The sequence below is a fragment of the Budorcas taxicolor genome, chromosome 5 (genome assembly GCF_023091745.1).
Source record: "Budorcas taxicolor isolate Tak-1 chromosome 5, Takin1.1, whole genome shotgun sequence".
Classification (NCBI taxonomy): Eukaryota; Metazoa; Chordata; class Mammalia; order Artiodactyla; family Bovidae; genus Budorcas; species Budorcas taxicolor.
The window spans coordinates 68,866,737-68,881,122 of record NC_068914.1 but is presented as its reverse complement, the minus strand read 5'-3'; the positions used below and the strand labels follow the sequence as shown (position 1 = coordinate 68,881,122).

The window sequence follows — 14,386 nt, the reverse complement described above, 5'->3', positions numbered from 1 at the left end:
ATGACTAGTGCCTTGACAAGAGAAAGGAGAAGACAATTTGGACACATGAAGAGGAAAAAGGCCACGTAAAGATGGAGGCAGAGGTTAGAGATATGCTGCCACGAATCAGGACACACTGGAAGCCACCAGAAGCTTGAAAGGGAGAGGAAGGTTTCTCCCCTCGAGGTTTCAGAGAGATCATGGCCCTGCTGATACCATGATTCTGGATTTCTAGCCTCCAGAACTGTGACACAATAAATCTTCACTGTTTGAAGCCACTGAGTGTGTGCCATTGGTTATGACAGTTTTAGCAAACTAATACATCTCTAGAAGGACCTGCATGGGGGCAAAGACATGGGGCTGAGCTGTTCATCGCTAGAAAACCTAGATGCTTACTGAGAACAGTGTCTGACACACACTAGGTGCTCCATAAAGATTTGTTAAGTGGGACTTCCCAGAAAGTCCAGGGGTTGAGAGTCTGCAGAATCCACCAGCCAATGCAGGGGACATAGGTTTGATTCCTGGTCCGGGAAGATCCCACATGCTGTGGAGCAACTAAGCCCATGAGCCGAAACTACTGAGCGTGTGCTGGACAGCCTGTGCCCCACAACAGGAGGTCACTGCAACGGGGAGCCCCTGTACCAAGCTAGAGAGTAGTGCCCGCTCTGTGCAACTGGAGAATGCCCATGAACAGCAACAAAGGCCCAGCACAGCCAGAACACACACCCAAATCTGCTAAGTGAATGCATGGATGCTTCAACTCTCAAGCTGTAGAGGGGTTCCCATAACTCAGGTTGACCCAGATGTGTAACCAGTCTTCCATGGTGGGTCCATCTGGAGCAGGCTCTCCTTTCTCCCCACCACCACCAGGAGGGATAATGTCTCTAGGTTTCTCCTCCCTTTCACTATGGTGGTAGGTAAAGGTACTGGCTTGGGAGTTAGAGCCTAGATCTAAGCCTAGACTTTAATCCTATTTCCACTGCTTATACAAGCTGTAGGAAGCAGATGAATGACCCCAAAGATATCTATGTCTTAATCTCTTGAAGTTGTGAATGTGTTGCCTTACTTGGCAAATAGGACTTCAAAGATGTGATTAAGAATCTTAAAATGGGAAGATTCTTTTAGATTATCTAAGTGAGCTTAAAGTAATCTCAAGGGTCCCTGTAAGAGGAAGCGGGAGGGTTAAAGAGGGAGATGTGATAATGGAAATAGAATTCAGAGCCAGAAAGGTCTGAAGAGGCTACACTGCTGACTTTGAAGATTCAAGAAGACGCCACAAGCCAAGGAATGTAGGTGCCTCCAGAAACTTGAAAAGACAGGAAATGGATTCTCCCTATGGGCTCCGGAAGGAACACAGTCCTTTCTACACTCTAGTTTAACCCAGCAAAACCCTCTACAGACTTCCAACCTCCAGATCTGTAAGATAATAAATGTATGTTGTTTATGCCAGCAAGGTTGTAGTTATTTGCTACAGCAGAAGTAGGAAATGGATACAGAAACCTAAGGCTGTTTTCTCATCTTAAAAGTGGGTACTGTAATAAGTGCTTACTTCACAGGGTACCAGGAGGACTAAATGGAACACGCAGGGGACATTCAGAGGGCATAGCATCTGACGTGTGGTAAGCAGATCCTCCTCCGTGCCTGGGGACCCTGTCTCCTGGCTGAGCCTAGGCTCAAAGCAGGCTTCCTAGGGAAGGGGCACTGTAACTGCATTCTGAAGGAGAAATGGGCATATCCTGATGGATTCCTCCACTGAAAAGCCCCCAGTGGCCTTCTCTGCTGCAGAATGCCCGCCTTTCACAATGGTAGACCAAACCAGAGTAACTCAAACTTCAGAGGAATGTGTTTATGGGTTACCATGCACCGTGGGTCACCTTGGTTGAATTCTCAGGCAACAGCAGCTCCTAGGCCTTACAGGTGATGCTTAGGGGAGACTTGAGAAAGCAGTGTCTCTTGGGAGAGGGAGGGAAGGAAGATCTCAAGACAGGAGAGCGATGTAGGGGACTGAGCGCGTCCATAAGCAAATCATTGAATTCTTTGTGCTTATTACTCTGGGGTGTTGAGGATGAATATGTTTAGCAGGCTGACTTTAGTTTTTCTTACCAGCATTCAAATCACCTCTGTTACCCCAACCCTTTCAGCAAGTCTGTTGTTACGCCAAGTTGAGAAATGACCTCTTTCACAGTGTCATGTGTCAAACAGCCAACCAGCAGATGAAAACCTAAAAACTGCCACCAAGGGCTGCTTGGAAGTCTTCCAACTGCCACCGTGGAAGAAACGTAGAGGATATGAGTAAGTGCTGCACTCATACAAATAAGTGAGGGGAGTCTACAGATACTTTGAAATTAGCATGCCTGGGGGCTTTGTCCCCATCCTGTACACACGCTCTGGAGGCGGGGCTTTCCAGGACAGGACCATAAAGATGAGTGTGGCTTTTCTGACATGTACGTTTTCTGAAGAGGACCCAGCCTTGGTTCCATCACGTGACTGGGACCCCAGGTGGAGACAGTGACGGTGTTGGGAGAGGTGGTGGGCTACGTGAAGTTTGGAGAAAGGGCTGCTAAGTAGATGACTCAGGAAGAGGCAGGAGGTAAACTCACTCTTCATAAACATACTGGAAGGCAGCAACCCTAGAAGGGGGAGGAGTGGCAAGTGTGGCACGGTTAATGCTTGGCTTAATGCACTTCATCTTCTTCTCTGCCATCAGGATTGTCTTTTAAGAACACAGATATGATTGTTTCAGTCCTCTGCTGAAAACTCCTAAGTTCCCAGAACCAGCTAATAAAGTCCAGATTCAGAAACCTTTCCTTCCCGGCCCCTCCCCATCTACTTCCTCCTTCCAGATAAGTGCTGGGGTGAGATGATTCAGTTGGAGCCCTTTCCCTCAAAAGATCTCCTACTGTCAGGACTGCCCCTGTGGCCCAGCCGTGCTGCCACTGCAGGGGCCATGGGTTTGAGCCCTGGTTGGGGAACTAAGATCCCACAGGCTGTGCAGCCAAAAAGGAAAATAAAATGAAAAGATCAAACCCTTATTGTTCTGGTTCTGCTGCCTGAATTATCCCTCGCCCCCCACCCTTGGTGAAATTCTCCTTAGGCTTCAAGACCCAATATTCTCCTCTCCCTCAAGACCCAATTTTAACGTGACCTCTTCTCTGAAGCTTTTCCCAGCCTTGGTTACAATCAACCGCTCCTTCCTCTGGGCGTTCGCCATCATACTGCTAACATCACTACAGTGCTTACTACGAAAAGGAACTGTGCCTAGGACTTTACGCACATCGTCTGATTTCATTCTCTCAACAACCCTCCAAGAGAGGTACTGTTACTACTCTGCTTTATGAAAGTGAAAGTCATTCAGTCATGCCCCACTCTTTGCAACCCCATGGACTGTAGAGTCCATGGAATTCTCCAGGCCAGAATACTGGAGTGGGTAACCATTCCCTTCTCCAGGGAATCTTCCCAACCCATGGATCAAACCCAGAACTCTTGCATTGCAGGTGGACTCTTTACCAGCTGAGCCACCAGGGAACCCCAAGGATACTGGAGTGGGTAGCCTATCCCTTCTCGAGGGGATCTTCCTGACCCAGGAATCAAAGCAGTGTCTCCTGCTTTGCAGGCAGATTCTTCACCAGCTGAGCTACCAGGGAAGCCCCTGCTTTATAGAAGAGGAGATTTGGCACAGAGATGATAAGAAACACAGGGGCCTGGATTCGATCCCAAACACACTGACTCCATGTCTGCACACTTCTTTCTCTGCTGGACTCCTCCTTCCAGTGTGGAAGTCATCCCCTGCATTGCTGGGCATCCCAAACTGGCTAGTCTTTCTAAACTCCTGCTCAGTCAATAATACCTCGGTCCCTTGGTACCCAAGCCAGATACTTGCACTCTTTCCCCTATCATTTCAACAGCAAAGTCCCAGGACTTGAGACCCAGCTTCACATCTCTCAGAAGTCCTCTTCCATCTAACTTAGGTACCCATCCTTTGGGTTCCCACCCAGAGCCAAGTACAAGGCCTGAGACACAGAAGGAATCCAGTGTAGGCTTGGGTATCATTACTCTTTTCGTGAGGACTTAGATCAAGAGAGAAAGAATACATCTTCCAGAAAAACAGTGGCCACCTTGATATTTTATTTTTCATTTTATGGCCCTATTTTTAGTGTGTCAGACTCAAGGGAGGAATCCAATTAATCACTAAGTCCTGTCACTTCTGTCTTCCAGCCAGCCCTTAAATCCACCTGCTTCTCTCCATCCCCACGATCATCTCTCTAATTCAGTGTCCAGTCTCTTGCTGGTTCACAGCCACCTTCTCAGTGATCTGCGGGTTTCCAGCGGTGTCTTCCCTAGACTGCCTCGTGCCAGGATGCTTGTTCTGCACCACACAAGTGATCCGGTCTGCCTTCTGATCGAAACCCGGAATGGCTTCCCAAAGCCTTCCCAGGAAAATTCAGACCTTTGACGCGGGCTATAAGAGTCCTTCTCCCCCACCCCGTCTATCCGCACTAACTAACACTCCTCAGACCACACCCTTGCGCCATACTGCCTGTCAGGCCAAGCGCTCCTCCAGCTCCCAGCCTTCGCATGGCCTGTTCCCTCAGTTTCCTCTACCTCCTCTCTCTGTACCCGGATGCCCTCTGCTGCTCACATTTCAGGCTCAGTTTAGACATCCCTTCCTCCAGGAAGCCTCCTGTGACCTAAGTTTAGGTTGCTTTTCTTTGATTGATGGATTCATGTCCACTGAACCTGTGGTTGTCTTTTTAACTGAAGTATAATTGACCTATAACACTGTTAGATCCAGGTGCACAATATAGTGATTTGATGTTTCTATACATTACGAAACAGTCACCAGGGCAAGTCTAGGTGCCATCTGTCACCATACAAAGTTATTACCATATTCTCATCATTAATCATTATTCCATTTTATAATTACTACTACTAATTGTTATTAATTATTACCATATATTCTCCGGCTGTACATTTCACTCCCATGACTCGTTTATTTTGTACCGGAAGTCTGTACCTCTCAGTCTCCCTCACCTATTGCACCTCCCCATCCCCCTCCTCTCAGGCCATCACCTGTTTGTCTCTGTACCTATGACTCTGTTTCCATTGCTATTTTTGTTCATGTTTTTTTAGATTCCCCATTCAAGTGAAATCCATCCAATATCTGTCTTTCTCTGCCTGACTCATTTCACTTAGCTTAATACCCTCTAGGCCCATGCACGTTGCTGTGAATGGCAAGATTTCATTTTTTAAATGTCTGAGTAGCAGTCCATTGTGTACATACACCACAACTTCTTTACCCACTCATCTATCAAAGGATACTTAGGTGGCTTCCACACCTCGTCTATTGTGAATAACACTGCAATGAACATGGGAATGCACGTCTCTGTTTGAATTAGTGTTCATTTTCTGAAGAAAAATACCTAGGTGTGGCATTGCTGGATCACGTGACGGTTCTAGTTTCAATTTTTTTGAGGGACCTCTACAATGTCTTCCATAGCGGCTGCACCAATTTACATTCTCACCAACAGTGCACAAGAGTTTCATTTTTTCCACATCCTCGCCAACATGTGCTATTTATTATCTAGATTTTTTTTAACTGTGCCTCCATGGAATCCTCCACTTCCTCTGTGCTAAACGTTATTACTCTCTATTCACTTATCAAGAGTAATAGATTGGAAACCCCTCGGCGTGTTGGGGTAGACTGAATTGGTGTTCCCAGCTCTGCAGTCTCTCCTGTACTAGAATGACACTAGAGCAGGTGGAGTGTGTACCCCTACCTCACTGATGCTGGGCTTGGCTATGTGGCTTGCTTGCCAATGGAATATCAGCAAACGTGACATGAGTGGAGGCTCTGCATGCACCACAGAGTTTAGCTTGGGTCCTTGCACTTCTGCTGTCTGCCTTGCGGAGAGTACATGCAGACATGTGAAGCAGATCTGAACCAAACTTTCCACCTACAACTTGACAGAGAGTCCCCTTCCCACCCCCACCCTCCACTGGAGCTGAACCATGAGCAAGAAAAACAAATTTTTGTTCTTGTAAGCCACTGAGAATCTGTTGGCTAACACAGTATTACCGGAGCAGACCTGACTAATAACACTGTCTCTATGACTCACTGGGCTTCCCTGGTGGCTCAGATGGTAGAGTCTGCCTGCAGTGCGGGAGACCCGGGCTCAATCCCTGGGTCAGGAAGATCCCCTGGAGAAGGCAATGGCAACCCACTCCAGTACTCTTGCCTGGAAAATCCCATGGATGGAGGAGCCTGGAAGGCTGCAGTCCATGGGGTCGTGAAGAGTCAGACACGACTGAGCAACTTCACTTTCACTTTTCACTTTCATGCATTGGAGAAGGAAATGGCAACCCACTCCAGTGATCTTGCCTGGAGAATCCCAGGGATGGGGCATCCTGGTGGGCTGCCGTCTATGGGGTTGCACAGAGTCAGGTACAACTGAAGTGACTCAGCCGCAGCAGCAGACTGCAAGCTCAATGTGGGCAAGAAAGAACTGTATCCCAAGCACACAGTAGGTGCTCAGGAAATCTGTTGACGTGATGTATGACTGAATGAATGAACCTTGGCCAGTGATGGGTCTGTCTCTTTAGCTGGCATGTAAATTCTTTAAGGCCAAGAATGGCATCTGATTTCTCTCAATATCACCTAGTTATGTCACTTCCCACATTGGGTTCTTGGTAGATATTCAATAAATATTTATTGAAATTAAATAAATTGAATTTTGTGGGCTGACTTGGGAATCAGCCCTTAATTTATGACATTATTTCTATGGGAAAAATGCATTTGGAGTGCCAAACAAATTTGCAAATGAACTTTTGGAACCTCACCCTTTCATTGGTTCAGGATTGCCAGTTTTGTGGAAATCCATAACTGAACACATGTGCTATGCTTTGCAATATGGGAGAAACTGAGAAGCTGCTTTCAAACCCAAGATATTCAGCCTGCAAAAATTCACTTTCCACCCACACAGAAAAATTCAGCATAGGTTGGATTTGAGGTTCCAACAATAAAATACTAGACTTTTTTGAGCTCATTGTTTGTCTAATTGCTTTTTATCAGCTTATTCTGGATGCCCATTCTTCGTACTCGATCCAAAGGAAGCTAAGATCATTTTCTTGCACACCACCCCCCACCAACACATCCACTTTCTAGACATGTATGTAATAAAACTCAACCTTCTCAAAAGAGAAAACAAATAATTTTTCTAAATAAATCTGTGACATTTAAAATAAACACAGTGGGATGCGCTACAGTTATAAGAAAACATCCCCCTTTAGAATTCCTAATTTTGAATGGTACTGGGAGCTTAACATGAGTCACAGATATGAGGCTTAGTTTTATTTCATCTTAGGCCAGAACCAAGCCAGTTTGAAACCAAGTGATCTGACATGGCTGGGAAGGGCCATCAGTTCACAAACCTGGAATGTTTTAATCATACTTAACACATCTCAGCCTGCCATTGGTAGACTTTCCCAACCACTCAATCTCCATTCATTTAACATGCATTTTTAAAGCACCTATCATGTGCCAGGCACTGTTCTAGATTCTGGGGATATGGTCACGAACAAGACGAGGCTCCCAAGCAACTCACATTTTAATAAAGGAAGAGGCAGAGAAAGAAGATCATTCAGGTAGTGATGGGTGTGTGTGTGGGGGGGTAGCTGCTCCGTCATGTCCACCTCTTTGTGACCCCACGGACTGTAGCTCAGAAGGCCCTTATGTCCATGGGATTCTCCAGGCAAGAATACTGGAGTGGGTTTCCATTTCCTTCTCCAGAGGATCTTCCTGACTCTGGGACTGAACCCAGGGAAGCCAGGTAGTGATGAGGCCAGGAATAAAATAAAACAGTGATGTCACTGGGAGTGAGGTGAGGCTACTTCACACTGGGTCATTAGTAGAGGGGAGATGTGCGTGCTGGGACCTGAGGAGTAAGAAAGCACCAACTGTGGCAAGATTTGGGGAAGAATTTTCTAGATTGAGGAAACAGCTGGTGAAAAGTCCCTGTGGGAGGAACAAGCCTGGCATAGTCTTAAGTTAGAACGAAAGGGCCAAGTAACCAAGGGCCTGATTCTTAGAAGCTCTGTATTCAGGTCCTATGAGTAAGGGAGTCAGACTGAATTCTACAATGGAGGCCAGTGGAGGTTTTTAAGCTGGGGAATAAAATGATCTGGTTGAGATTTTTAAACGCCCACTCCTCTTGGGGCAGGGGTAAGGGAACAAGAGCAGAAGCAGGGGAAGCTATGAGCAGCCTTTTCTAGCAGGCTGGAACTCCTTTATCACAGCCCATCATCAATAAAATCCCTGGAGTCTTCAGCTTCTCCAGCTGTTCCCTTCACTGTTTTGTTCATCCTGAAACCAGGCTCTCCCTGAGGATGCCGATTCCTGCAGCCCACCAAGGGCTGGCTGCTTCCTCTCCCTCATCATAACGGTCCTCCTTGTTTCTTGCTGCCTCTTTAGAATGATTCTTCTTCCCTTCTTTCCAAGCCTGCTCCCCACACCCCAGCTCGGAAGCTCAAGCCATTGGGCCATCTCTCCAGAGGCCCCCAAGGCCCACCCTGTCACGACCATCCACAGACCATGCAGCCTGCAGGCAATTCCTTTCTTTTTTTTGAATATCTTGCTCCTCAGTTCCTCCAAAATTGTTCCATAGTCCTTCTTGAAGACTGGCCCAGCGAGCACTGTGACCCCTAAGTCGCCCACCCTCTCTGCCAATGATCTCGTCCTCCACCCTACTTCAGTTACAGAATCCCACCCCAAACCCTGTCAGGACCAATAACTCTGCCCCCTCCGTGACCTTAATTTCAAGTTCCCCATAGTCCAGGGGACTTCTCCAGGTCTCCAGCTCCCCAGGTCCCACAAGTCTTAAACCCCAAAACAATCTCCCCTGCACAGAGCTGGCTACCTTTTCCCATCCCTCACGCCCATCCTCACCTCCCTCCTTAGAGCTCACTTCCAGCTTGGAGCCCAGGGTCCACAATTGTAAGTATCCAAATCCATATCATCAGGCACCCTCAGCTCCTGGACCCCTTTCCTCTCTTGAAAACTCCCTGCTGCTGCTTAGCCGCTTCAGTCATGTCCGAGTCTTTGTGACCCCATAGACCGTAGCCTGCCAGGCTCCTCTGTCCATAGGGATTCTCCAGGCAAGAGTACTGGAGTGGGTTGCCATGCCCTCCTCCAGGGGATCTTCCCCACCCAGGAATTGAACCTGTGTCTCCTGTATTTCAGGCAGATTCTTTACCACTGAGCCACCAGTCCCATCTCTGGCTAAATCTAACTCTCCCCTATCCTACCGCTATGCCCACAGTGCCAAACGTGGCCTGTGAAAGCAGAACCAGGCATACTGCTCTCACTTCAAAAGCAAGACCATGGGCCTCATGTGCACCCTGACACTGTCTGGCAACTGCTCATTTCCCAGCTCTGTTCTCTCATCCTCTCTGTTCTGTACCTTCTCTCACTTCTCCCTTCCAACTCCAGGGCTTCCTCCCTCACCTCACTCTCACTCATCATACATTCCTGGAAATAATGCAAAGTCACATGAAAAGACACTGCATACACTTCTACCACTGACCTGCTCCTAAGCCCGTATTTTCCTCCTGCCCTCCCAGGACTAAGGATGGAGGGTCCCATGCTGCTGGCTGAGGCTGGCAGAAGCTGGCTGAGGCTGGCTGAGGCTGGCTAAGGCCTGGCCCCCACTGGCACAGAAGATCGTATTTTCTTTCATCTGCAGAAAGACAACACCCCACAATTCTCTTCTCTCTCCTGTATTGTCAGTTTCTCCCACACTACTAGAACTTTCCCAGCCACACAAAAACACAGCTATTTCATGTATCTTAAAAACCAACTCTCTGGACTTCACACTTTCCTGCAATGTCTGCTCCATGTTTCTGCTGTCTTTCTCAGCAAAGCTCCTCCAAAGAGCTGTCTCCGCTCCATCCTCTTCTCATTTTCTCTTTACAGTTTTATCACTACTTCCTGTCCTTGTCACAATTGGCAGTAATCACCTGCTAAGTCCAGTGGTTCAATTTGCTTTTCTTGCTCGACATCTCAGCACAATCTGGCACGATGGACCACTCCCCTCCTCCTTTCTTCCCTGGGCCTCCAAGAAGCCACCTTCTTTAGTTTTTCCTCTCGCTTCTGGCTGTTCTCTCAGATCTACTTCTTCTTCATCTCCCTGACCCCTAAACCCTGCACCAATGCTCACTGAACTCAAAGCTTAGTTCTCCAACTACTCCTCTCCTCAATCTACGCCCCCTCCCTCACTGGTCTTACGACTTCACGACGTGTATCATCTGAACACTACTAACTCCCCAAATTCACATCTCCAATTCAGACATCTCTTATGAATGCCAGACCTGTGTTTGCCCATAGAGTGGCCACTAGCTACATGCGGCTATTTAATCACATCTCCACAGTGACCATCACCACCAGCTCCACCACTGTTACTGAATTAACTCCTGCACAGAGCTCTGCAAACCCAGAGAACCTACATCAGTGGAAAGGGTTGCAAAGATTATAGCAAAACTGCTTAGTGGGTGTGCGGCGATACAGGTCTGTTCGTGATCAGTTCATTTTCTTCAAGTCTGGTCTTAGGCAAGCCACAAGAAGAAAACGTTCCTACCCAATTACAATTATTCATGAGACTCTTCCTGGCCCTGCTTCTTTTGTCTGCCGTTGATTCTGACGGCAACAGCCCGGTAAGGAAGCTCAGTGAAAGGCAAGGGCAATTATGCATCTTGCTGCATCTCAGCTTCAGACTTCCTCCATGAACTCTTAATTAATTCCATCCCCATATTTTTATTTTGTTTTCTGAACCTCTTGCGTATATTGCGTTTCCCCCCTCCCCTTCATTCCTCTTGCCTTCCTCCTCCCAAAAGCCTCTCAAATTCTCTTTCTCAGCCTTCTTTTCTTTCCCCAAATTGCCCCTCGTTTAGCCTTCAGCTTCTCTGCCCCTGTTCTACTCTTTCTTATCCTTTTTCACCTTTAAAAACTGAAAGCACCAACCTGACAGACACTGTTACGGTGTGTGTGTGTGTTTTCCTCTGCCTGAGCTGCGGCAGGCTCTCCTCTCCTCACTTCTATAGCAGAGCCTGAGTACTGGGTTGCCATGGCAACAGTGAATCCAACCAGGCCGGTCCCAGCGACACTGGGAGCTGCCATGGCGAGGAAGCTGCTACAAGTCGCCCTGAGCCTAGATGGGTCGTGAACATCGTAATTCAAGACCGAGCCGGGCAGATTCTGCCCGGAGACTGCAACTGCACATCAGGCCTGTGCACGGCTGTACCGCACACCAGGAGACAGCATCGTCGATAATCAGGCTTCCGCGGAGCCAACCGAATGCGTGACATCGTGAGGATTCATTTGAAACATTTCAAACATGCCTATTCTTTTATCTCCGCTGAGGAAGAACCTTCTGTCTCTCTCTCTCTCTAATCTTGGAGAACTCTGCAGAAAGTAAAAGAAAAACTGACAGCCCCAACTTATCCCCTCTCCCCCACCTCCAACTCCCTCTATCCTTCCAGCTTGGGGACCCTCTCAGCCGTCCAGGTCAAATGATTTCAGTAACACCATTGTGGCTGGGAACATCCCCGAGAATGAATTTGGATTACACAATGATATTTTAGCGGGTGCCGAGATCAGTTCCCCCAGGTCATTGCAACGGATCCTGAAAGTAGGGCAACAAGTGTGCAGCCGCATCACACTGTTTCAAAATTGCAAGTCGGTGAGAAAACTCAGGAAATACCTTTGTAGCGAATGGCACCAACCGCAGTGAGGGTCTGTTGCTGCTAAACACTCCCAACAGGATTTACGTTTACCGCAGTTCGCAACACGAATTCTCCTCACCTAAAAATAAAGATGATGGCAGCTCAGATGGAATTACAAGCAACATCAGAAAAACTCCAACACCTTATCTGATGAAGGGCCACGAGGAGTCATTTATCAACTCAAACGCTGAATGTCTGTGTAATGACATTGGGCAGTGGTTCTCAAGTCCTAGTGTATGGAGCAGTTTATCACCATCTCCTGGGGGAGCTTTTGAAAGGGCAGATTCCCAGACCCCCTGCCGCTGAGACTCAAGTTGAGCAGGACTAGGGCAGGGGCCCAGGAATCTCTACTTTTAAAGAGTTCTCACAGGTGAACCTCTGTTAACCTCTGCTAACAGGTACATAGTTAGCTTTCTGATCTGCTAACAGTGATTTCCATGATCATGGACTCAGGTCACCTGGTTTTCAGAGAGCAACAGTCAACAGCACCTTGGAGATGAGCATCAGGGGAAAGCAACAGGCTCTGACCCCAAGGGTCAGCAGGAGGTTGACCCATGGCATGGAAATGAGGACCACCCCCACCCCACACCCCTCTCAGGGGTGTCCCATCACCTCAGCTCCCAGCTCACTGCTCACACTCCCTCCACTGAAGGCAAAAAGAAAAGAAATAGGAGTTTTCCAATCATTCTCAGCCCCTGGAGCTGCCTCTTCCAGTTGTCAGGAAATAGCAGCCCCCAGAGAGGGAGATGGTGATGGGCAAACCCAGGCCCCAAAGGCAGGCCGAGCCTCCAAGCAGGGCCGGGGGAGGCAGGGAGGACCTGAGCCTCACACGGCACATTTTTTGCAGGCAAAATCCCACAGCAGGTAGTCAGGAAACCTGCAGAACTCAGAGCCAGGAAGTCGTACCTGCTGGAGACCATAAGTAACTTCTTAAATCACACAGAGAAACGGAGTTCTAGAAGGAGTTTGTGAGAAAAGTTGGGTCCATTCTAATGAAAAGTCCATTCTAAGTTGACTTTGTGAATAACCACACCCATCATCTCACAGTTCCCAGGGTGGCTGACAGATGCAGCAGGCAGGCCACGAGCCTGAGCCGAAATTAATCAGAATGTGGATATTTCCTTGTAGCTCACAGGACATCTTTGTAATTCTGGGGTGTTTTCCCAAATGTCACAGAATCTCTCTGACCTTGTTTTCTCACCTGTGACATGGTAATGGTATTGCTGACTTCACAGGGTTATTACCAACATCGCCCAGCACATAATACACACTCAATAAATGCTGGCTCTTGCAACTACATTGGAAAAAGTTTCCACGGTCCAACAAACATGTGAAATCTCACAGGCAAAAAGCAGCTTCCCTGGTGGCTCAGACAGTAAAGCGTCTGCCTACAATGCGGGAGACCTGGGTTTGATCCCTGGGTCGGGAAGATCCTCTGGAGAAGGAAATGGCAACCCACTCCAGTACTCTTGCCTGGAAAATCCCATGGATGGAGGAGCCTGGTAGGGCCCAGTCTATGGGGTCGCAAAGAGTCGGACACGACTGAGCGACTTCACTTCACTTCACTTCACTTCAGGTTTACTCAGCACAAGGCTTCTGAGAGTGTTTGAATATTCTGGTTATGATACTCGAGGGCGGCCGTCTATGGGGTTGCACACAGTTGGACACGACTGAAGCGACTTAGCAGCAGCAGCAGCAGCAGCAGGAGGGATATAGTAGGTAACATCTGCTCCCAGGACCACTTTTGCTCAGAACATTTAGTACAAAATGAGTCTCCAGAACATTCTATGAGAACTACTCTGAAAAAAAAAGTGAAAGTGTTAGTCGCTCATTGCTGTCCAACTCTTTGCAACCCCATGGACTGTAGCCTGCCAAGCTCCTTGTGTCCATGAGATTTCCCAGGCAAGAATACTGGAGTGGGTAGCCATTTCCTTCTCCAGGGAATCTTCCCAACCCAGGGACTAAACCTGGGTCTCCTGCATTGTAGGCAGATTCTTTACCTTGTGAGCCACCAGGGAAGCCCATGGTAAAGAAAGGCCACCTTAACTACTACATTGGACCTGCTTCTCTAACTTAACACACTATAGGGGTTATTCCACAGCCATGTGGCTATCCCCATGCAGTTGTTTTTAATGACCTGGTGTTCTATGGATGTACCAGGGCATTTCAGTTTGTCTGTTCCTATCTCCCCAAGAGTTGAGGAAGGATCTTCCTTGGGTTTTGCCTCTGTAGGGCCTATCTTGGCTCAACCAGAACACCAGAGTCTTACTAATAGGAACTCCAGCAGTGAATCTAAGTGAAGAGAGTAAGAATAGCCAGCTTTGATGCCCAGTAGAAAACCCTTCCCAGGTCTTCAGGCTTTGAATGGCCAGACTAGAACTCTTCACCTTCAGAAAGTGAGAATCTATCAACTACTGGTGGTTCTCACTGTGGTTCTCGGCCTACAGTCTGGGATTTGGGGGAAGGATTTATGAGCTGTTTGCAATGTTTCAAAAAGCTGATTACAAAAACATGCACAGACTAAGCAAGGCTACAAGTGTCTTTGCTTTGAGCTGGAATTTTATCAGCTCCCTGTGGTAGCAGAGTCAGCGCTCTGAGTGGCTCTTTTGAGATGCCCTTGATAAATAAAGCCTGA

The 14,386-nt window shown here is 47.8% G+C and overlaps 1 protein-coding gene across 1 annotated transcript in view; it reads right to left on the bottom strand.

The window, feature by feature from the left end:
- Positions 1 to 14,386, bottom strand: part of PLXNC1 (plexin C1) — a 152,562-nt gene that overhangs the window by 100,440 nt on the left and 37,736 nt on the right. Inside the window, exon 4 of the mRNA XM_052640383.1 lies at positions 11,730 to 11,830. Coding sequence (XP_052496343.1) covers positions 11,730 to 11,830 — 101 coding nt within the window. The remainder of the gene's footprint in view (positions 1 to 11,729; positions 11,831 to 14,386) is intronic.